Source organism: Cryptomeria japonica, chromosome 5, assembly GCF_030272615.1.
Source record: "Cryptomeria japonica chromosome 5, Sugi_1.0, whole genome shotgun sequence".
In the NCBI taxonomy this organism is placed as follows: Eukaryota; Viridiplantae; Streptophyta; class Pinopsida; order Cupressales; family Cupressaceae; genus Cryptomeria; species Cryptomeria japonica.
The window spans coordinates 327,262,026-327,287,302 of record NC_081409.1 but is presented as its reverse complement, the minus strand read 5'-3'; the positions used below and the strand labels follow the sequence as shown (position 1 = coordinate 327,287,302).

The 25,277-nt window shown below is 38.9% G+C and overlaps 1 protein-coding gene across 1 annotated transcript in view; it reads left to right on the top strand.

Annotated features, from left to right (window-relative positions):
• LOC131062290 (glutathione synthetase, chloroplastic) overlaps positions 1-25,277 on the top strand; it is a 114,523-nt gene that overhangs the window by 14,311 nt on the left and 74,935 nt on the right. Inside the window, exons 3-6 of the mRNA XM_057995947.2 lie at positions 7,870-8,039; positions 8,612-8,781; positions 24,489-24,564; positions 24,781-24,911. Of these exons, the coding sequence (XP_057851930.1) occupies positions 7,870-8,039; positions 8,612-8,781; positions 24,489-24,564; positions 24,781-24,911 (547 nt within the window). The remainder of the gene's footprint in view (positions 1-7,869; positions 8,040-8,611; positions 8,782-24,488; positions 24,565-24,780; positions 24,912-25,277) is intronic.

The following is a 25,277-nucleotide window of genomic DNA, read 5'->3' as shown; positions in this document are numbered from 1 at the left end:
GTTTAGGGAAGTACCTTAGCCTCTGTTGTAATCAACTAGAGAAAAACAAGGTCAGAAAGATACTACCAATTACATAAAGAAATGGTCATATAAATGACTATATACAGATCAAACTAAGTAAAGCATAAAACAGATTCAGGATCAGGGATAGAAACACAATTTTATGATTGAGACAACCTCAACACCGCATGCTATTATGCAGGGTTGATAGGGTGTCTTGATTAACTGTTCAAGCGTAATCATGTAGGGTGTCTTATACAACAGTTCCCTTACTCATTATGATCATGTAGGGTGTCTTATAACAGTTTTCCTACTCAATATGATCATGTAGGGTGTTTTATATAACAGTTCCCCTACTCAATATGATCCATGTAGGGTGCCCTTGTACAGCAGTTCCCCTACCTAATATGATCATGTAGGGTGTCTTATACAGAAGTTCCCCTACCTAATATAATCATAATAGATTACACAGTATGTGCAGGAGATAATATGCAGTGAATAGTCTTAAAGACAATTTGCTATCTATAATAATATGCTGAGAATAAAGTAATGCATAGAACTCCATACCAGAATATTGTCTTATACTAACAGTAGCTGCAGATTCGATCTCTTTTTCCTGTTCCCTTCCTCAAGGACTATTCAATCCGATATTACTTTCTTATTTCCCCCCAGATTGGACGAAAGCTTTAAAAGATCCAACACACTGTAATTAACAATGCTTGCCGATTACTCCTGATATCTCTGCAATGAGATTTCTTTTCTTGTTTGATTGTCTTCCTATTATCTGCTGTTCGATGCCCCTTGGATGATGCTTTTCTAACTCTTAAATATCCCTCAACCTTGTTGGAGGGTTGTGACCCTTATGCGATTCCCTTTCTCTTCAAGGAATGATATCTCTTCCACGTGCCTCTTCTTTTATTTTAATTACTGTACTCTTTAAAAAATCGCTGCCTTAAACCAGTTGTTAATTATTGACTAATTCTTATCATCATCGCCATCTTAGGATTGCTATTTTATCTTAATGTTATCCCTAAGCATTGCATTGACAAGTCACTAATCTTCCAAAGTGAATCACTACTTTATTCCAAGCTGTCGTACTTCTTCTACATTGATAGAGGGTGACATGGCATGAAGACTGGGACATGATAGTCCCCACACATACCACCAAGAACAAGGGTGTTACTGCCTGTAACTTAATAACAGTTCTGATCTGATCTAATCGATGGTGATCTCCCTAAATGCTTTTGATTTCTTTCCTTTATATCTCTCAATGTGAGGGAGGGGTCACACCTCTTCATCATGTATGCCCTTTGGCAAGAGACACACCCTTTCACCGTTAGCATTCTTTGAAAGAGTGCAAATCTTCATTATTTCTGCCCTTTGAAAGGGACACAACCTTTCACAATCAGATCTGCACTTCTTATTAAATCTGATCTATTCCACACTTCTCCCCTCTCAAATGAGGCAATCTTCTCCCTTTATATCTCATGTTTGAGGGAGTTACAACTTTCCATTCCATGTCTTTTGACCCTTCATTAACTTAATTAAATTTAAGAATATTCTTTTATATTTTAATTTTAATTTTATCATTATTATTTATGATTAAATTCTGTTCCAAAGTGGGACATTACAGCTAGCTAAGTTGGCGCCTAGCCTTCATCAACCCAATCACATCATTCCAAGTCGAAGCGTCCAGATTCAATGTACTTGACTCATACAATGAAGAGGATAACTACCACATGTAGAGGCACAAAGTTCGATGTACCTAACCTCATCACTCATTGGTCAACATTCAAAGAGGGACATGTGTCCTATTCATTGTAACTAAATCATTGGTCAAGTATTAAATGTGATGCAATGTTAGTTGTAACTAACACTAATTAGGGTTTTATCTTGTAATCTTGGCCATTGATTTGGATTTGATCTCGGCCATTCATTTGTAAAGGGAAGTCTATATAAGGCTTGCTCTCCCCATTTGTAAGAGTTAATAGTTAATAGTTAGGGGATCAATGGCAGTAAGATAGAGTTAGAGTAGAGTATGAAGAGAAGGCAAAAATTGTTGCCAAGGCATGTAAATAAATATACTTTTCATTGAAAATATGGTGGACTATTGAAATGTGTTGTTTCTTCTACATATTGCATGGTTCCTTGTTATATCCACAAAATTTTAGATAAAGTTCATTGATTATGATGGAGAAGTGTGATGATATTTGATGAATCCTTTGTTTCATACCATTTACACCTTGTTGATTGTAAGTTGTAGTGCATGGTTAGTCTGAACCTAATTATTATTGTGGCTAAGTTCGATTGTGCCGGTATTGGGTATTTGAATGGATTGTTTACAATATGAAGATTTTTCACTACCTTAGAAGATCACACTCTTTCTATGGCATTGTGAGCTAACTCTGGTTAAGTAGAAAGTAGTCTCATGAAGGAATTGTCTATCAAAGCATCATTCAATATTGTTATTATCCTTAGGAATTAGGAGTTAGCATAGATTCCCTAAACCCTTCCTCATTTATCCTTTTTTCCAATTCAAGTCTGTTTAGGAGAAAGCATCACAAGATTGCAATATTGGATGATCAAGTTCTAGTCACATTGAATAAGTTCTAATTGAAGTTCAAGCATAGACGTAAGTCCCCTTGTGATTCCAGCAAAATCACATCAACACACTAAGTCTATCCACAATATAAAGTCAAGATCTGACTATAGGAACCTTGGAGTCACCTCATTGATCACGAAGTTTAGCATCTGAGGAGATTTGTTCAAGAGAGGATATAATACTTAGTATTTTATTCTGTGTTGCATGGTCTCATAAAAAACACATCAACAGAATTGGTGCTAGAAGGAGGGCATGACAATCAATGGGCACTTGAGTAAATAGATGAACAATTGATGCTGAAACTTATTAAATCATATTTTGAAGCAGTTGGGAACAAAATTTGCACAAGAAAAGAAGGTGAATGTTGTATCATCAACTAGATTTGCAAAAGAAGGGAGACATTCGGTGTTCAATTCTTCTGCAGTTGGAACTAGTTGAGCTTTCAAGCTACATTTGAGATTTGCTAGATCTCTAGTATTTCAAAAAATACAAAAAGGTGAAAAATTTCTAAAAATAAAATAAAAATCGTAAATCAGAAAATTCAAAGAGATTTTTCAATGGAGGGGCAAAAACATCGCCAAGATGATCAACAAGTTGATGTCTTTCAACTTTGGTCGACTTTGAATGTGCAACTATATCCACACAGTTTGTCAAAACTTGCAGTACCGGGGAAGTGTAGAATTCATAAGACTATAAAGCATGATGAGTTGCATTGCTTGACATTTTTGTCAAGATTGGAGCTAGCACTACAAGGAAAGATCTTCCTTTCGGATATTCCAAAACCAAAAGAAGCCGATAATTTCAGTGTTCTAGAAAGTAACAATAGATTTACGAGGTTCAAGGGGATAATTGAAAATCAATTATGTCTTGATGGTGACATATACTTAGAAAAGCATAGATGGTGACATATACTTAGAAAAGCATATTGCTCCCATTGTGGTGCAAGATTCACAATACACCTCATTTTGAGTTCACTTGCTCATTGTGTCAAGAGACAATTAGTCAAGTTAGATGTCAATTCGGAATATCTGAGTCATAAGATGAATGTATTATAGACAAAATTTGGACAACATATCTTGCAGCTGATGAATATAGAAGAACAAAAGAAGAGTGCAATGCTACATCATTAGGCAATGAAGATAGTACAATTGAGGCTGATAGTCAATATGCTATTGTGGAGAGCAAATTTCTGTACCTTGTGCCCAAGGAAGGATGTAGTGAGGTAGAGAATGTTCAAGCTAAAGAAGTTGTGACAAGTGATGATCTAGGTGTTGATTCGAAAATCAAGGAAGAAGGTGATTCACATTCATTGCAAGAGGAGGAATTCCTTGAAGAATATTCGTTCATGCTACAAAAGGAGATTCTTGAGAGTGAATCACAAGAAATTTCAGGCATCCTTGGAGAGGAAGACAATCATATAAATATGTTGAATGTAAAACTACAAATTATTACAAGTGAGCCCAAGTATGAAGAACAATTCGAGGGGGCGCTGAAAGACATGATCACTACCATGCTATTTGAAGGGGGCGCTGAAAGGTCTCATGAAGTACAAGTGGAATCATTGCCAAAATTTTTTCAAGACAAACAAGTTGTGGCAAGTGGCATGATTCATCATCAACTTCGACCTCATGATGCATTTTAGGATGAGTTGCAAGCTGATAATGCAGTCCATCTTGATGATCAATGTGTTATAGTGAGTGATAGCTTCACATACTTTGCACCTAAGGAAGAAGACGTTGAAATGGGAGTTAAGGAAACAATTGAAAATGTTCAAGCCAACAAGATGGTACCAAGTGAAGATCAATGCTTGGCAACATCAAGGCATGGAGTGCTATAAAGTTATAAACCATGGACACTTGTGAAGAGAATCATCGAGAGATTAAGAAAGAAGATGTAGCAGAAGGCATAGGTGACTTGAAAGATTATCACACATTTGATGCCTCACCATTTCAAGAACAAAGAAGTAATTCCCATACACTCCAAGAAGAAGCAACCCTTGATGAGTATTCAAATGAGCATTTAGTTTTACAACAAGAAGAATCGAATGAAGAATTTCAAGCTGTCCCAAAGGGAGAAATTTCAAGCATCATTGATGAAGATAACCAAATGAACAGTGTGATAGAGCTAGAAAATGAGCAATTTGAAAGGGCGCTACCATTAGAGATTGCATTCTAGGAACAACTAGGAGAAATTTTTGAAGATCGACCTTGTTGAGACATGGACCAGCTAGGACTCGAACCTAGGACCTTCCATACGCTACTGGAGTGCTTTACCACTGAGCTACTGGCCCCCCTTGGACCAGTCCATCGTCAGTCCGGGTGTGGCTTATTTCCAACACCAACACCCCCCCTTAAGCCACACCTCTCATGCGCTTGGGGCTCCTAGCCTAGACCTGGCTCTGATACCATGTTGAGACATGGACCAGCTAGGACTCGAACCTAGGACCTTCCATACGCTGCTGGAGTGCTCTACCATTGAGCTACTGGCCCCTCTTGGACCAGTCCATCGTTGGTCCGGGTGTGGTTTATTTCCAACACCAACACCTATCAAGGAGTCCCTAATTTTTAAAGATATACTTATGGAGTTGCAAAAGGATGCATGGTTTATGGAAGATTGTGAACCTGTTGTCACCTCATAATTAAAGAGTGATGTGCAATTCGAGGATGCACTAAGTCCATTTCTAAGGATTCAAGAAGGACTAGTGAGTGAGAATTTGCATGTCAAGAATGAGAGTGGAATGATCCATCACCAATGGCAACCTCTTGAAGTAGCTGATGATCTTTCATCTTATGATGCATTGTTGGAGAGCCTGCAAGAGTTTCCATTTGAGCTCAAAGCATGCTAGGTTGTCTTGTTTCGTAATCCTAGTTTTGAAAGTTGTTATATATATGATTATGCAGGTTTAGGAAAAACAACTTGCATTTGGATTGACCATGGACTTGATGAATTGCTCCAGCTGATCATTTTGCGTGAAGTTTTGCTAAGTACGAGAGATGTGTTGTGAGAGCCTACTTCTCCAAGTTCAAAGATGAATTTTGCAAAACTTTGAACTATGACCAATGCCTTGCTCTTGTTGACCATTTTGAGAAAGCATGTAAAGTCATGTACATATTTCGCTTCTTTGTGTTGTGTTAGCTCTACAAGTTTTGTATATAGTTTAGTCTTAGAGTAGGTTTTCCTTTTGTGCATTTTAGTTTAGTTGCTTTTGTTGAGTGCTGTTCTTAATTTGCCTTGAGTTAGTTGACTCGGATTCCTTAGTGGCTCAAGTAGTTAGTTTGTTTGCTTTAGTTTAGTTTCCTTGATCTAGGTGTCTTAAGTAGGAGCCTTCTTTTGTGAGCAAGGTGTTGTGTTCTCGGCACACGCTAGAACAATTTGGATCTTATGTTCGGTCCATTTCCTAGATATCTATATATGAAATGCTTTAGGAATCCGAGGCTATCCCTTTTAGTTCTATTGTTTGGTTAGGACTTGTACTTGACTCAGAAGGGAATCACTTATTGTGTTTTGATACCGACATCTTTTGATTACTATATTTTGCATACTTAATTTTCTCTAAGCCGTTGTGGTTTCTTAGGTGAAGTTGTGGCTAGTGAAAAATCTTAAATCCCGCTTCAGCGCCACTGTAATTCTCAAACCCAAGTGAGCTTCATTGCCTACAAGCCAAAGTGTGGAAAATATGTGAAAAGAAAGCAGTATCAAAAGAAACGAAAAAAATGAGAAAAAAAGATAAAAATCAAGAGGAAAAGAGAATTGAAATGAAAAGAAATTTCAAAATACTTGGCTTTTGGAGTCCAGACATCTCTACAAGTACAAAAAGAAAATTTACTAGAAGTAGAGCAATCTTTGTGAGATTATATTTTTTATTTATTTAAAATAAATTACAAATTAAAAAATTATTAACTCTCAAAAATAAAAAAAAGATAAGAGAGAATTAAAATATTTGAATGGACCTTCCTTAAAAAACATTTACTGTGCAGCTGCATAAGACATATTTAATATCACGGTCAAAACACTTTCCTTTTTTATATTTTATAGTACATAACCTACCATAGAAGACAAATGCTGTGAATCCTAAATTTGATGGCCTATTTGACAGATTTTCTGGTAAAATATAATTAAAATTTCAGAAAGTATATTACATGAAAGATAAAATACTGAAGAGATTAAAAAAGAATATTTATCTGATTTACAATATATTTTTAAAGTAAATTATATTTTCACATGTAAATGACACCTTAAAAAATTCGTTTGACAGTCAGGGTGGACAATCAAATTTAGGCTGTGGCCCTGATGTTGAGTCTCTGGTAATAATAATAGCAATAGCAATTCCAACAATAACAGCAACTGCAGCCGCTGCAGCAAAAAAAATCATCTTCGTGTGAAATTTGTATGAAGAATGATTCCTAACGTTTATTTGGCAAGCTTAACCCTTATTTAGCACCATAGTTACCAAGAGACCCATCTCCTACCCCTGGAGACCTGTACCAGTACTGGATACTTCTCTGGAAACTTCTTGATGCATAAGGTGCTTGTGGCTGCCGTCTCCTGACTAAAAATTGACGTCTCCTCCTAGAAAACTTAGGGCAAAATGCAGTAAAAAGGCCAAAATGCAGTAAAAATGCAGTAAATTGACGTCTCCTCCTAGAAAACTTAGGGCAAAATGCAGTAAAAAATAAAGCAAACACATAAGAAAAGATTGCAAGAAAGCAAAGCTGTAGGGAAACGACTAATAAGGAAACTATTTCACAGGAAGACAAAAATCCATGTAAATTTATAGTGATCAGATCTATTGATTGATAGTGTAGACTTTTTGAGAGGACTAATTTATTATCATTGTAATAGTCTAAAGAAAAATTGCCTTTACTATTTAGCCGACAATATTGAGTGTGCTCAACATTTATATAACCTTACTTTCACAGTTTCACTAAACAATTTAGGCTGGCTATGGTATCAGCAATATAAGCAATTTTAATTTCAGTTTTTGTTCAATTTTAAAGTTAATGTTAAACTTTACTGCTGTTCTTGTTTTCAAAGTTCTCTGTCATGATATGTTTTGGAAATATTAAGTATTATTTATTAAAAAAATTGACGTCTCCAAGTACCCCTGTCTCCTGGTAACCTTGTAATTAGCACACATTGTATCTATTGTGGTTGGTTAATATTCTACAAATTTATTTATTTTTAATTTCATGCTAATGTTTGACCTTGTATATGGTGCCAACTCAAGCATTACATTATCCTCGTATATATTGTTTTTGCATTTGCAGCTATGGAACAACTCAAGCCCCAGATAATGGCGACAAAGGGCAATGAGAAGCAGTCAGAAGTTGATCCAAACAATGTTATTCCTTCTTTCGAGGTAGCAAAAGAGCTCCTTCCAAATGCCCTTGTGTGGGCTTCTCTACATGGCTTTGTTGTTGGGGACAGGGCTGTACAGGTATTCTTGTGCAACCTTGTACTTTCTTGAGTCATGGAGTATTTACATATCATTCATTAATGAGTATGAAATGTCAGACTTGAGTATCAGGTGGGATTTTTTTTCTTTTCTAATCAGTTAGTTTCTTTTCATGCCATAAATCTGCTGGGTATTCTTGTACAACCTTGTACTGTCTTGAGTCATGGAGTATTTACATCATTCATTAATGAGTATGAAATGTCAGACTTGAGTATCTGGAGGGATTTGTTTTCTTTTCTAATCAGTTAGTTTCTTTTCGTGCCATAAATCTGCTGTCTTTACGTATCAAGAGATCTTATAACATTACCCAGAGATACTTAGTTTCAGTGGTTGATAGTATGATGAATGTGACAGAGTCAAATTAGAAACAAATATGTGCCTTAAGAGTGCATATTTACAATTACATGCCTTAAATATTTGATGTGGAGGAAAATTGTTGATTGTGGGGTTTATGAGTTTCTTACTTACAGTGAAAATTGCTGACTTATAGAACATGGCCTTTTCTATTTATAGCCTAAACAGGAATTTCTGTTTTGTTTGTATACGATATGCAGAGATCTGGACATATACCAGGTGTTGGCTTGACACATGCTCCATTTTCTCTCTTTCCAGCACCTTTTCCTGAAACTTGTTGGAGTCAGGCCTGTGATTTGGCTCCCTTATTCAACGAACTCGTGGATAGAGTAAGCATGGATGGAATTTTCTTGCAAGAGTCACTATCCGGGTATTGTTTCCATTCTTTGATTTGGTATCCGTATAATCATATCTTCATTGGTTTGTCATATAATACTTGCTAAACAAAACTGTTCTTATTGTTACTATGTAAATGAATATCCTTAATTTTTTTTTTAATAATTTTTTGCCAAATGGAAGAGTACATAGACCGAACAAATAATAGTTTCTTGCTGACAGAGAGTCTGATTGTATATCTTTCAATGTACATATGATGTGCTTACATTTGTTCATGAAAAAGGTGACATTTCAACAAGGCATTAAATTAGGAAATTACAATATGTTGAAACTATCAATCACAACAATAAATACCTTGAAATATAAGACACTGAAGATTGATTCAGACTTGAGCAGCAGGTTCCAAAGAAGAACGTTCAATAGCAGCTGCAGAATAATTCATTCCATAGCCATTGATAGGCCTTCCTAGTGCAGCGTTAGAGCCCAATATCACCCCCAAAGTATATGCCAAAACACTCCTAAACACTCAGATCCTTCGATCAGCCAAATCAAACTCAGAATACTCCTTTAATGACAAGAAAACAAACTCAGAAATTTCTGCTACAGCAGACAGTAGCACCAATAGCATGGGCGATTTAATTATAAGAAGATTCATTACTGCTATTGCTTCTTGAACTGAAATCTGACAACTTCTAATATTCCCTCAGAGATAGGCATACCCCTATGGCCAAAGAATACCCCTGAAGGCTGAGAGTGAAAGATCCCCAACCAAAATCTAACCAAATCTGATCCAAACCAACTATTTATTTTGCTGATAAAGTCTTTGGCCAGCATATGTTAAGTGGGGGTTTGACTGATTTCTTTGTTTTGTTTGGGTTTTTGAGAGTTTTTGAACAATGTTTTGGATGCTAAGTGAAAGAAATAGCTGATACAATATAGAATAATGCATAACACATTAAGAAGGCAATTAAGATAACTTTCTTTCACTGAAAAAGACCGATGTACATACCTTTAACTGAGCATAAGAGTCTGATACAATTTCCAGTAGATAGAATATAAGAAATCAGCTCTAATATTAGCTACAACTCCAAATACACTCTAGGGTTGGATACCCTTATTTCCAAAATGGAGCGGCTAGCTAAGAATAAGCTGGAAATGAGTGGTGATGACCTCTAGAAGGTTTGCTCTGCAATTAATTGATGGAAACCTGCCCTCAAACTGATAAATCTACACTAAAATCCCTAATGAAGGCTGCCAAATGCACACTGAAGCTAAATACTAATGTAACATGTCACCAGGAGAGATGGGTTTTCGTCCAAATCTCCAAATTCTTTCAGAAGTTTGCGTTCCTGGAAGCTCCAAGCTACTGAAACCCTCAAGCTTGCTACTGATCTGAAAATTGGAAGCATAAGAATGAATGCAAATGATAGGCAAAATGCTTTTTTATCCTCTCCAAGAAATTTGATCTATTTTGGGGTTACTATTTGGCCTTAAAATCATAAAATATCCTTGAGGGTCTAATTCTTCACTGTGAACTTAGCCCCCCTTTCAAAAAACAACTTAAGTTACTAGGATGGGGGGCACTTTTTACTATTCATCTTATGTTTCTCTATTACTATTCACATAAGGCCAACTTTAGCAATTCAATTTTAATCATGGATACAACCCCAAAACTCCAGTTTGAAAGGCCCACAAAGCTCCTTGCTGAGCTCCACAACCCTCGGTTGGGTCCCCAAACCACACTGTTAACCTACGGGACCCAATAGGAGGTCAACCTTCGCTAAAGTTTGAGATGCCTAAGGAAGGGACATTACAGTCCGTTGATGTGTTTTTTAGGCACATACGAACACAGAATAAAATACCTGAAGTATCTTATCCTCTCTTGAACAAAATCTCTCAAATGTTGAAGATTAGCTTAAGGATCACTTGAGAAGACTCCAAGGTTCATGAATGTAGGGTCACTACGTGTGGTAAGCTCTATTGGTCATTGTGGTTGCTGTTTCATGAAGGGGCATTTTACTTAAGGAGAGATTTCATAGAGTACTTTGCGAATGATATGCGGTGAAGTTTCTTCCTAACACTACTGAATGTTTGTCAAAAAAATGGCAAAAGATGAGGGTTTAGAGAGGTTCTAAGCTATCCTACGAATGGATGGATGAAGAATGACACAAGTGAAACTCGACTAGTTTTAGCATCGCCATACAAAAACAACTTCACTAGAATTGGTGCAATCTTCTAAGGATATTTAGGAATTTTCAAATCACCGTTAAGCATAGACACCATTACTTGATTGCATATCAATGATTGAGCAACAATTGAACTTAAGCACTATCAATAATTCCAGTTGACCACGCACGACACTCTTATAATCAGCAAAAGGCTAGTGGTATGGATAATGAGTTTCACAATACATCAAGTGCAACATTCCATCATTCAATCTAAATACTTAAATTGATATCAAAGACTGACTTTAGAAGATAAAGAACCATGCAATAGGTTTCAAAGATTGAATAGAAACACCATAACTTCAATGTTTTATTAATCCAATGGCCAAACAACAACAATTCTTCAAGTCCTTCTCTTATCACTCTTGACTTCTAATCAAAATCTCTATCTCTCTATTCACTATTCTAGCACTTTTTTTTATTACTCTATTCTCTCTTCTATTAACCTTTACAAATGAAATGAGTGGAGTTTATATAGGACTCCCAAATACAATGAAGGGCTGAGATCGAATGGAGATCAAGGGCCAAGATTTTGCCACCTAAACCCTAATTAGGGTTTGATACAAATGAAACCCTATCTAGATAAACATCATCATGTAACAACCAATGAGAAATAGCATGTGTTGACACAAAAATCGAGGAAACATCCTCCAACAGGAAAACGAAATGCCAAGTGAGATCATAACAAACTGTCTTCTAGAATCTGGTTCCCTTTCTCACGTTCCTTTTTGGCATATTCAATGAATCTGGTCACCATGCCATCTATCTTTGTCATTGGGATCTCAGGTAGAGACTTCAGATGCTTCTCCATGTGCATGACTTCTTCGAAAGCTTTGATGATGGCATTATCCCATTCAGGTTCGAGTTCTTGAGTTTTGCTTGCTAAAACCACAAACTCTAGCATATCATTCAATTGTTGTCTGGTCATCATTCCATCAGTCGTATGGAAAATGACTCTTATTCTTTCCTCCAATTCTCTAGCTTCTATGATCGTTCCTGGATCAATCTTTCTCTCTAAAATAATCCGTGCTACTTCCACTATCTTATTATGAATTTGGTGCATATCATCTTGAACTTGACTACATCCATTTCCAATCTTCTTGAAAATGATCTTCTTCGTGTGAAGTAGGCTGCCCCATTGTAGAAAGCTAGGTGTAGATCCCTCTCTAGTTATCTTTTCTCTTGACAAAACTTCTTGGGATGTTTTCCTTATTACTTTAAGCACTGGAATGATGACATTTCTAGCATGAGCAAATGCTTCGAAAGACTCTATTAGGACATGAGTTCTCACAAGGACCTTTATAACCGTATCGAGTGTCTGCATTATGCCCTTCATGAACTTGCTAACTCTAGTATATGAATCCTCTATCCATGTATCCATCAACTGTGTCGAATTCCTCATCTTCTCCATATGATCAACTGATTCTGGAGGAAGCAAAGGTGGTGGCGTGGCTGCTGGGCTTTGATGTCTCAATGGTCGCTGAAATTGCTGGACATAGTTCCTCCACGCACTTATCTCCTTTTCTAATCTTCTATTCTTTTCTATTTCAGCTCTCAACATGTCATTAACTGCCTTCAATGAATCAGTTGCATCACCTATAGCGTGCTCGGAAGTGAGTGGACCCAAATCAATAGTCTCCGTATCATACTCATCTGCTGTGATCTCTCCTTCATACTTCTCAACCCTTGGAGTAGCTGTTTGCAACTTCCTTGATCCCGAATCATCTCTAATCACCTTTGACATCTTCGTAGGTTTCTTCCTCTTGGTGACCTCTCGAGTTTGGCTTAGAAGACTCGCTATATCATATGTTTGCTCTTCCTCAACTACTATCACTTCTTGAGCTAGTCTTTCTTTTAGCCATTCTGGAATAGAAGATCTTCCTTCTTGAATTTCTGCTTCTTCATGTATTTTCTCATCTCTAGGTGGTGAGGTAGTCTGATCGTTATCTTCTTCTTCGCCTCCTTCGATCTCTTGAATGAGATGGGTGAGATCTTCTTGTTCTTTTGATAACTTCTCCTTTCCTTCATCATTGTGGACTGTAGATTCCACTGATTCATTGGCTTCTTGACTCAACTCCTTTTCTACCCTTTGTTCTTCATGTTTGGAGGAAGGATGACTTGTATTTGATTTATGCTTCTTCCTTGAGTTCTCCTTTTCTCCATGATCTTCTTTTCTCTTCGATCTTCTTGAATGAGATGGTTGAGGTGCACTCTTTCTTCTGAGTGGAATGTCAGTACTATATTTTGCTCTTTCAACTTCTGGTGCTGCATGTCTATCCATATGCGGGTGTATTCCAAAACTAGTTTCATTAACTCCTTCAAGTCATCAACCTCCATATCTGCCCATTTAAATTTGATCTCTTTGTCTTCTTTGGCATAGGCTGCTTGGAGATATTTGCCACTGTCTTGAACTTGATCGGCAACATGAAACAACTTGCATTTCCTGATGAAATCGCGAGATAGCCTGGAACATCTTCTTCTTTACTTCTACATCATTTTGAGTGTTCATCCAATAGTCCTCAAGATGCCACCTGTGTCCATACTTCTTTTACATTACCATATGGATCGAAGCAATCTCTAGCTGTGAATGGCTTGAGTGAATGGAATGCTAACTCTTTCTCGGCATCTTCTGCTGCATGAGTGGAGGGGCATAGTTCAAGAGAATCTCCAAGCATGTTAGGAAAAGAAACACAGGCTCCATGCTTATGTCTACATGCCTTGACATATGCCAATAACTGTCTCACCACCTCGAGTAGCACCACTCTATTCGTTGGGTAGCACGACAACATGTACGGAGGAACAGGACATCCTTGAAGTCCGATATAAGTGAACTTCGGGAATTGGATGAATCATGCACCATGTTCTACCAATGCTTGTGCTTTTGGAGAGAGCCTTCGCTGCAATCCACCTCGAAGTGTTCTCGTGATATGCATAGTGAATGCATCATTCACCCTGCAATAGTGTTGTTTTGGTGGATGCTTAAGCTGTGGATAACAATCATATACCTTAATCTCTCGTGGTCTCCTTCCAACTACGCCCGTGTACATCAATTCTGGATACTCATAATTTCTCGCTATGGAGTATATGGCTTAGGAGCTCATATAGAATGTTCTGGTGCACATCAACCTCCTTAACTGTAGATCAATGCTGTTGCTAATGAGTCTTGCCCAATTGATTGCGTTCTTGTTGTGAGCAACAGTTTCAATGAAGTAGAACATCCAGTCCTCAAAATATGAAGCATCAGGTGCGCCAACCAATCAATTGAGTAAGGTGATGAAGTCTCTGAATTCATCATTGAAGTCTATCCTATGCAGTCTATCTGGCCATTTGCTTCTACCACCTCTACTCTTCTTCAACCAAAAATTGTCAATGATCTTCGCACAAGCATCTGGATCATCATCATAGGTGGACTTAGCGCCTTCCATGCCTATGTAGACCATGTCTTTGGGCTCGGGTAGATGAAATGTTTCGCTGATTGCTGTCTTTGAGAGATATGCGAGCACTGTTCCATCTTTTGCCACAATTCTTCTTGAGTTAGAGTCATAATGTTGAGTACACTCCACAATCAGTTCGTAGCATTGCACTGCGGGAGGAAAACCAGCTGCATTTATGATCCCACTTTCAATCATCTTCTTGGCTGTAGCAGTAGGTTCACTTGTGTATGATGGGTGCCGGAATTTCTTGGTGTCAAACTTCTCGAGATTGATGTCTCCTATTTTGCCCCAATGCGACGTGATCTTGCTTTCGAATGCACCACTCTTCAAGTCCTCCTTAATGAGCGCTTGGCGGGAAATGGTTTTATTTGGTTTAGGAGCCACAATCTTTCACCTCCAATTTCTGATATTTGACCTTAAAATCTAATTAATGATGTGACTGCTAATGCTCAAGGGTTCGCTGTCTTTCAAATTCTCCTCAATTTCTTGCTATTGAAGGATGAAATTCGCCCTCCAATCTGCTAAAATTTGCCCTTGTGAGGATGAAATCGCTGCTTCTTTGGGGTAAATTCGCCTTGCTAATGAACTTCGCTGATTGCTGATGATGAAATTTGCTGAAGAGGGAGAAGAATTGTTTGATGTGATGTTGAAATGATTGTTTGAGTGCCTTCTTATATGCAATGTAGGTGAAGAGTTATGTCTTTTCCTAGTGAGGCCGACTTGTCTTTAATAAAATAAAATAACAAATCACCTCATCACACTAGCCGACTTACCTCTTTTATTCAAATTCGAATTCTATTATTTCTGGATTAGTGTATCAAGAAAATTCACTCACCTACCTCATTTCTTGAAGTTCGCTTATTAGTGTTTGAACATGAAGTAAGTGCTCTCAAATTTCCTTAATTCCTCTACTTCCAATTTCGCTCATGAATGCTTGAAGTTGAAGTTCGCTCCAAATCCTCTAGTCATGAAGTTCGCTCCAAATTCTCAACTCATGAAGTTTGCTCCAAATTCTCAACTCATGAAGTTCGCTCCAAATCATCAAGTCATGAAGTTCGCTCCAAATCATCAACTCATGAAGTTCGCTTTTGAGTGTTTGAACATGAAGTAAGTGCTCACAAATTTCCTTCATTCCTCTACTTCCAATTTCGCTCATGAATGGTTGAAGGTGAAGTTCGTTTCAAATCTCCAACTCATGAAGTAAAACCTATTGAAGACTTGGAGATGAAGTAGATTACGAATGAGCTTGTCAATCTTTTTCGTTGCACATGAATTCAATCCTTGGAACATCTCATTCAAACGCTCAAACTCATACTTACACATATTCTCAAACAAGCACTCAAGGAAAATTCGCTCATCTACCTCTCAACATGAAGTTTGCTCCTCTATGCCTAAACATGAATTTGAGGTTTAGGGGGCTTGGAGAATGAGGTAAATTGAAATCGAATATTGTCTTCTTGTACATCACCTTGATTCATTTTCTCCCTTCAAACTTTTGAGATGAGATCTCTTGGAAACAACTTCGGCTGAGGTATTTAAAGTGAATTTTGCTTCTTATGAGAAGCAATTGGAGTTTATCTTCAACCTTGAACTCTTGGAGTGTTACTAACTAGCAATTTCTTTAGACTCTTCAACTGAGCTCTTGATTAACTCACATGACATCTAAACCTTATAAACTTACTCATTTCATCTGAAAAAAAAGGGAGAGGCTAGGACTTGAAAAAAAAGGGGGGTCCCCATCTTGATGGGGTGATGTGTGAAATGGTCACAACACAGTCCTCCCCTTCCCAGGATTGCTTGCCCTCAAGCAAACACCAAACAACCTGCTGCTCCACTGAGATTAAAATACTCATGCACCACAAACCATGAAGCAACATATTGGAATCCATGTGGAATAATATACCAAGCAAATCAATACCTGGATCCCATATCAAAATGAAGAATCTGCTGTAGGATATGAAGGAGGGGAGTGTCAAATGATCACCATGTAGTAACCATACAAGCATGTAGAATGTCAAAACAATGTGAAAGCGAATCCCCACTTGCCAATGAACCAACATAAATGGCCACCCAACTTCGCTGTTATAACTCTGATCAGCAATATATGTGATATCAAACATGCCAAGAAACCAATGCCAATCAATGAGAATCACTCCACATCCCATCTTTATCCCAAAGGTATACCTCCAAACACTCCCATATTGCTGGGAAACTAATGTAGACAATGGAAATTTTGGATATGCCATATGATTCCAACTAGGACAGCCACTAGTCCATAAGGAATCGAAGAATATAAAGTCACCAATCAACAAAGATATCACTGCAATATCAAGAGAAATAGTTGACAAACTCAGAAATGAAGTATGTATGTCATCACTGCTCAACACACACAACTCTTGAGTGGCTGGCCCACTAAGAGAGTCATCAACCAAATCACTATCAGCATCATGAGAATTATCAACTATCTCAACTGGAAACTTTGGATTAGGCAACTCATGTCTCTCATCATCGAAAGAATGATTAATATCATGAGCATGTTGAAGGTAGAGCTTGGCTTGTTGAGCCACAATCTTACCTCTCTGTACCCTTTCTAACCATCCTTCATTCGACCTTTGGGTCTGCTCTATAACAGCTGCTCCAAAGTGTCTGAAATCAGTCTTATGATGAGATGCATCATATAAATTATCATGACCAATGCATGCATCTTGTGTTCCAACACTTATAGACTTTTCTTCACAAGTTTTTCCATATGTAAGGGTAGAAATCTCATAAGAATGAGGAAGAAGAATATCACTGTCCCAAATGATCCTCTTCTATGCTTGCATTGTAATCATCAAACAACATTGAATCCCGATTTGTCTCATGCTTTTCCAAAGTGATTAGAGATGGAAGTGGCTCAAAGAAGTCTTCATCTTGGATGCTATGATATTCAAAATCAGACTGCTTGCATTCTAAACTTGTCATTTCATTCTCAAGTGGGAATAGATAGTTGTTGTCTTCATACTGAAAATCAGAACTTTTGTCTAGCTCCATTGAAATAATTTCATGATCCTCAACACAATATGAATGTTATTCATCAAATGCTGGCCCATAATACTGATTTTCTACACCTCTTGCATTATCATTTTCCTTTATAGAAGTAGCTGTTATAAGTAACTGATTTTCTGAATTATGCAATGAATTAGACATGCACAAAAGAATACAACGATCAAGTATTTCTTTATCCTCATTCTTTATCAATTTGTCTGTCATGTACTTGTCTTTAAGAAACTGCAAGTAATCCTCTTTCATCAACTCCAAAGCCTCCTTGAAAGAGTGAAAATGTGAATGAGAGATACCATGTCCCATTCCTTTTTGTCTTTCCTCTCTTTGGGCTGTCCAAATGAAACCCTCTAGGTGTTTATGGGTGCTATCCATTGTGGACATTGCTTGAAATTTTTTATCATCTTTCACCATCAAATGACCTTGCAAATCTTCCCAAACCAAAGGCTTTTGTTCCAACTGTTCTTGGCTGCCATAGACTGATTTTTCATCATGTGTAGATGAAGTAGAATCAATTATCACCCTAGAAGAAGCATTAATATCACCCAAAGAGCCCAGGCAACTGCTGTCCATATCACTAGCATGTTCCATGCTATTGAAATCTTCAAGGCTAAATTGCACTTGCATACACTTTGCTCCCCCATTTTGTAGCCTTTCATGTCTTGAAGCTTTGTCTTCAACATATTCAGTCAAAGTATCCAGGCAACTGCTGTCCATTACTAACCAAACCCAAGATGTAGTATGTTAGGGGTCAATAACACATGTTAGTTTGTAGTTGGTATGGGTGTTTATGTTTATGTTTATGTTTGAGTCGCCGAGAGGTTCCGGTGGGGTAGTTGGTAGTTAGTGACGGTTGACAACTTGGTCGATCATCGAGTCTATATATGATTCGGATGGAACCTCGGCAAGGATAGTATTGTATTGGCATATTCTTGAGAATTCAATAAATATATCATTCTTTTGGTATAGCTGTTTGTTATTGTTACTTATGCTTTGATATATGAATGTTCTGTTACATGAATAGCTGGTATGTGTGGGAAATCCTTGTTTATCCGTGAGTTTACCAACCTCACATTAAGGACTAAACATTTTGGTGCCGTTGCCTGAACGAACTTGGAGATAACTATGGCGACAGGCGGAAAGAATTAATGGGCCGACCATTCAACCAACAATTAATTGTCGTGGACAGCGACACACGAAGAAAGTACCGTGGAAGAGGCACGAGAGGATCAGTTGACGACAAACTTGGTAGAGTTGTGGGATGTGTCGGTCACATTGTACGTGCAGAGGGAAGCTCGGGAGAGAGTCGTCTTTGAAGGTACGGTACATGGTGAAGTCACCGTCAGCACTCCCGTCTTTGACCTACTCGGAAGTATTCCAAGGTTACTCGCCAGAAATCTGATTGCACTTCAAGAGCGAAGGGAGGAAACTGCATGGGAACTCCGTCGACAAGAAGTACTCCAAAGGTACGAAAAGCGGAACTGTAGGGAGGAAGAGGAGAGGGAGACAAGCCGACGTCGTACCTCTGGCACTTAATGCCCCTACAGCCAAACAAAGACAAACGTACCACTGCCACCGAAGGAGTAGACGAGGGAACTGTATGGAGATCTCTCCGTATAAAAGAACAGGCTGAGCATAGACGATGACTAAGGGAAGTTGCTGACTCGAAGAGCCCTGAGAAACGTAGCAGAAGTCAGAGTGTGAGTAGGAGTCGTAGTCGAGAGAGACAAAAGCCGTGTACGTGGAAGGAGTTGGTGGAGGTCGTCAGGAACCTGCTACTTCCAGACGTAGCGGAGGAAGATCTCGCCGACTAGGCCCCACACTCGACGTCGAGTGAAGAAGACTTTGGAGCCGAGTCACAGAGCAGCCCGTCAGAGTATTCTGAACAAGGAGAGGAGGTGGTATAGGACTTGCACGAAGAGGTCGCCAATATTTTTGAAGCGACATTATCTGGCATCAGGAATTTGCCCTTGTTAGAGGAAACCAAAATAGGAGGGTTAGATCCAGAAACCCCGGGAAGGAGGGACTATAGGAGCGAGGGTGACCAAAGCCTTGCGGACAGGGGTCCAACCAGGTCAAGAGCGTACGGTACCTTCAGAGACAATACCTTCTGGGCATATAGTAGCTTCCAAGCACTACATAAAACCCTTCCGACAAAAACAATGGCATACACTCCGGAGAAACAAAAGCTTCCAAAATTCATGGGCGACGGGTCGGAGGATCTCGTACGACATTGTAAAACATGCGGGACCATTTGGGAGGCAAATGGGCAGGACGACCAGGATTACTGGTTGAAGGCATTTCCAGCCACTCTGCGAGGAATAGCAATTGATTGGTATACAGACCTGGATGCCCAGTATAAAACGTCTTGGAACAATCTGAAGAAGGCTTTCCAAAAGGAGTTCAAACTCCTACAGGATGACAATGAAGTCGTGGCGGAGATTTACACTACCAAGCAGGGAAAAAGTGAAAGTGTGCGGGCATATAACTGAAGGCTGAGGGAACTACTCAACAAAATGGAGAACCAGCCGGCTGATGGCCTCAAGAAGAGATGGTTTGTTGAAGGACTGGTACCGTCTCTCAGACGGAAGATGAAGGTGGTCCCTCTACCCTCGTATGACGAAGCATACAACTGTGCGATGGATATTGAGAGTGAAAATAAGACATCTTGAGGGAAGCGCTGGGTGAGCGATGGTGATAGTACGGATGAAGACAACGATGGGAAGGCCAAAACCGTGCAAGCACTCCGAAGGGATGTGATGAGGATGATGAAAGAACTAAAGGTTGACAAAGAAAGTGGCAAGGAAGCAAAGGAACTATGGTGTACCGACTGTAAGATAGAAGGGCACACTAAGGGGAGTTGCCCTCGAAAAGCCTTCTGTGACATCTGCCAAGTAATGGGACATTCCATTAAGGAATGCTCGTACAACTTGAAAGCATGGAGCACACAAGTGCTCTACGCCCAACCCGACCAAGTCACACAGCCAGCGACACCTTCGAAGCCGGCAACAAACTCTAACGCCTCTCCTGGAGGGTACCGAAACAACCGGTGAGGTAACAACAAGCCCAATAATAACACGCCGAGGAGTAGAATTCAATACGACGCATAGGGACGACCCAATAATCTAATGCCGGAAATGCCACGAATGGGGTCACTTTGCTCGTGAATGTCAAAATGGAGATGACGCAGGAAGTTTGCTGTGCAAATGGTGCGGTCTGGGGAATCATGAGGACACAGAGTGTCCAAAGCAAAAAGGGGTGAATATGCAAGAGGTAGAAGAACCAGAGGAAGGTGTACTGGCAATCGCAAGATTGCAAAACAAGAAAGCCATGTATCCTGACCCACGCACGGAGAAGGAAAGACTCCAGGAAGCCAAGGCAGATATTGAGCGGGCGATGGCAGAAGAACGGAGGGCCTCCCCCTCGGCTGCTAGTACCCCACTCCGGTCAGGACCGGAGAAAACTGTCATTAAGCAGATGTTACAGACCACCATACTCGTACGGGTATCTGACCTTCTATAGACCATGCCACAGTTGAGGATGGTCATCAAAGCACGGGGTAGGCTAAAGAAAACATAGATTGTGTAGAGAGAATCTCCACACTGGTCCGTAGGGGAAGTACCATTGCCGCCCTGACCAGCACTCTTGAGTGTAGTGTGTTTTAGGTTCGTGGCACACTCCAAGGGCAACGGGTCATAGTCATGTTGGACAGTGGGGCCACTCTCAACTCTATCAACTCATCGCTCATCACTAGGAGGGGTTTGCATACAGAGGAGCATGAGGGGTTCGAAGTCAAGGTAGCGGGAGGAAATCTATTGTCATGTACTCATTTGGTTCCACATCTCATCATCACCATGGGAAACTACACAGTGACAAATGATTTCTTCGTGATTGATTTGGATGATACAGATGCCATCTTGGGCATTCAATGGATGGAAACCCTCGACTAGTACACACAAAGCTTCAAGAGGATGGAATTCTCGTTCGAAGTGGATGGCAAGAAGGTGGTACTAAGGGGAATGTCCAATGGCCGCGTGAGGGAAATTTCGGCAAGACGGATGGAGGCAATCTTCAGACATGATGACATCATCTGGGAGAGTGAACAGATCGGGGAGCATCGGAGTTTGCAATTGCTTGAGGGCAAGCAATTTTTGGGACGGGAGGACTGTAATGTCCCTGATATAATTAAATAGTCCATTTAAATAATTTATTGTACGGCCTCGTACTTCATAATATATTTCAGGTCCCTTTAATTAATTAGTTAGTTATAAACTTTTTGGTGTCGGCTCGTTTGTAACCCTTCGAGAAACTTCCTGGAGCCCATATATATGGCCGATTTAGTCATTGTTGTAGGTATGCGAATTTGATATTTGTTCTCTCCTGTGCGAATTCTTGTTGGAGTTCTGGTATCCGCCATTTCGGAGGTGAAAGACCCTCCCTATTTGGTATTTGCAGTTTCGGTGAGATTCACCCCTCACCCTATTCTGTCTATTTGTACTCGTTCCGGATTTGGTAAATCTTGAATCTCATCATTGTTTATCACTCTAGTTGCAAATTTGTTAATCCCACACATTTAGAATTTATTGCTTATGGAAGATCAACTTTTATTGCACATTCACTGGAGCACACCATACGCCTTACCTCCCACTGTATGCCATTCCTCCACCGTACGCCTACCGTACGCCCATCATACGCCTTACCTCCCACCGTACGCCATTCCTTCACCTTACCTCCCTCCGTACGTACATCATACGCCTTACCTCCCACCGTACGCCTTACCCCCCACCTTACCCCCACCGTACGCCCCACCCCCACCGTATGCCATTCCTCCACCGTACGCCTACCGTACGCCTTCCCTCCCACCGTACGCCCATTGTACGCCTTACCTCCACTGTACGCCCTCACCTTCACCGCACGGTCACACCCACACGCTCTCAATATTTTCGTACATTAGCAAGGGAACATTACAAAAACCCCACAGGTTTGAGAGACAATATGATAAACAAAAAAGATCGCTCAGCCCACAAAGACAACAAAAAACCAGCAAACTACTAGCATAGACCCAGTAACAAAAGCAAAAAAGCAACCCAAATTTTTAAGGTTCTCCGCAACGTCAGCACTAAGCTGGTGCATCTTCTTGGCAACATTTTTCAATTCCAGGATGTCCTGGGGCACTTCAGTGACTTTCTTCTTGAGGCTAGCCCAAGTACGGCACCAGCAACCATATCCTTGTCCACGTCCATCGCAGTCCTATCCATATGAGCTTTCTCTAGCTTGCTAGCCATGGTAGACATAGTTTCAGCAGAAACCTTGACAATGGTCTGACTGCTTTCCATTATACCCCGTAGGGTAGCTTCGCACTTGGTAATTCTAGCCTCCATGTCCACAATTTTTTTATCAGAAATCTCCTTCTCTCTTTGGGTGGCTTCCATGTTTTTAGCCAGACAATCAGTCATGACTTGTTTTTCACTTTCAGAACTGTTGAACTTGATATTATTATTTAATATTGAACTTGATGTTTGGACAATGAATATTTTCTGATATTTATCATTTATGTTTTAAATGATAATGAATTTTTTGGTGGTTTTGTTCTTTATAGGATGCTATGTGATATTATAATCTTAATATATACTTTTGGCTGCATATACTTATGATTTGTACAGGCTCTTCGAACGGATGAACCCAAGACAAACCCAAACCCAATTTTTTTTTGCTGGATCCATGAACCCAAACTAGGATCCGTAGTAGAATTGTCAACATAGGGTTCAACCCATTGTGAAGATTATTTCGTCATGGGTTTACTATATGTATACATCAGCATTATGCTACTGAAACAAATTTTGTAATTGTACATGTCCACATCACATAGGAGGTTGAGTGGTTTGATAGATAGAGAGAGGTGTGAGTGAGAGTGAACCAATAGATTTTTGCTTCGCAGTAGCATAAAAAATAAATGGCATGATGACACATGATTAATACTTTAGCAGAGGAGTTGGCATTACTTGTCCTAGTTTGGAGGATGAGGGCAATTCATGTTATGTATAGGAAGGGCCACTCATGTTATGCATATAGAATGGATGCCCAATCACTTTTTGTAGTTCTTTTCATAAACAAGTCTTAAATATCCTACTAAATTTATCATAGAGTCTACATGGGGCCATGAAGTGGTCTATCAGGTTTGAGAAATCATTATGAAGAACTTGAAGGTCAATAAACAACAAACCATTGCTGTCTTTAGATTTTTTGAGTAAAAGATAAAGACTCGTAAAAGCTTTGTTGAGCTCCTTTCTTCGTTGGCGTTATTTTTCCTCTTGCTTCTTTGAGATGATATGTATAAACTGCTATCTCAAGCAGAAATTTTAGGTACTTAATCACTGCTAAGTTCTGATGATTGCATTTGGTCGCTCAATGACATGTATAATCTCTTTTGTTTCTATATTCCTTTTAATATCTTTGATGCCTCATCTTGAAAGCTTTGATCTTGATATCAAATGTGAAAGAACTTCAGTTTTTTCTTTGAAGCATTACTGAAATTTGCTTTAAAGAAAATATGACATGTTGTGCTAGATTTTCTTGGAATGGACACTTATTGAGATTCCTTAAAGGGAATTCATGTATGCAGTTTTGTAACGATTCTTGAAATGTTTTAAAGTAGCTAGTTTATTCTGGTGTTTATATTGATTATTTTAATTGTGTAGCCTATTTCAGATCCATTTAATTTCTATTGAAAGTTTAACTGTATTTTTTTCATTTTGGATTACACGGAAAGAGTTTCAAATGTCTTTCATAGCCTTTCCTAGTCAGATGAATGTATGATAGAGAATGAGGAAGTAAAACATGAGTCATGTTGTATTGGTTTATATGCAAAATCAAGTGGAATATGGTTCATCAAAGCCCTTCAGATGCAATAACTAATGCATTTTGTAGATCTTATCTTACGTCTATTTATTGCTCTAAAAATTATCTGCTAGTTTCATTATTTTGTTTTTATCACACAGATAAATTGATTGAAGCATAAAACCAAGAATCTATTGCTGTAGGACACGGAAGGTTGACGACTTCACTGCTCGACTGTTAGATATCCATTCTAAAACATTGCAAGATAACATAAGACAGGTGGGCTTGTATGTGAATTTCAACATTATAAATACTCATTGCTTAATCTTACAAAAAACATTATATGTAACTGTATAGTTTTGTTCAACATCTACTGGACTTGCCACTACAAGTAAATATTCTTTACAGTTTTGAAGGTGAATTGACTATATTTCTTTTGGCTTTTTGCGATTAAATCAATTTTTAACTAAAGTGGTTTCTAATTTGATGTCTCAGGAAATACGCCTTGGTCTACACCGTTCAGATTATATGCTAGATACTGAAACAGGATCATTACTACAGATAGAGCTAAATACGATTTCATCATCTTTTGCTGGACTTGGATGCCTTGTTAGTCAGCTTCACAGGTTAGTCATTTTCTGTGAGATAAACAAGATAAGATCATTATATGTTAATTATAATATCGGGCTCCATCACATAGATATTCGATTGGAGTAAGTACTTAAAATTATTAGCATGAATGCATCAGTAAGGTTATGCGACGATTTAGTATCATACCTTTGTCCAATTTTCACCCATAGTTAAAATGATATGACCATCCCAAATATTTTATTGTTGGCACTTTTTTCGTGGTTGCTGCCACTCCTCTGCCCATTTGCTCAAGACAACTATGAAAAGGCCTAGTATAGCTATTGATGTTTGCAGAGGTCTTTTGAGACTGTTAAAATAACATTCTCCATCGCCCTTGATGAACTAACTTGGTACAAAACACA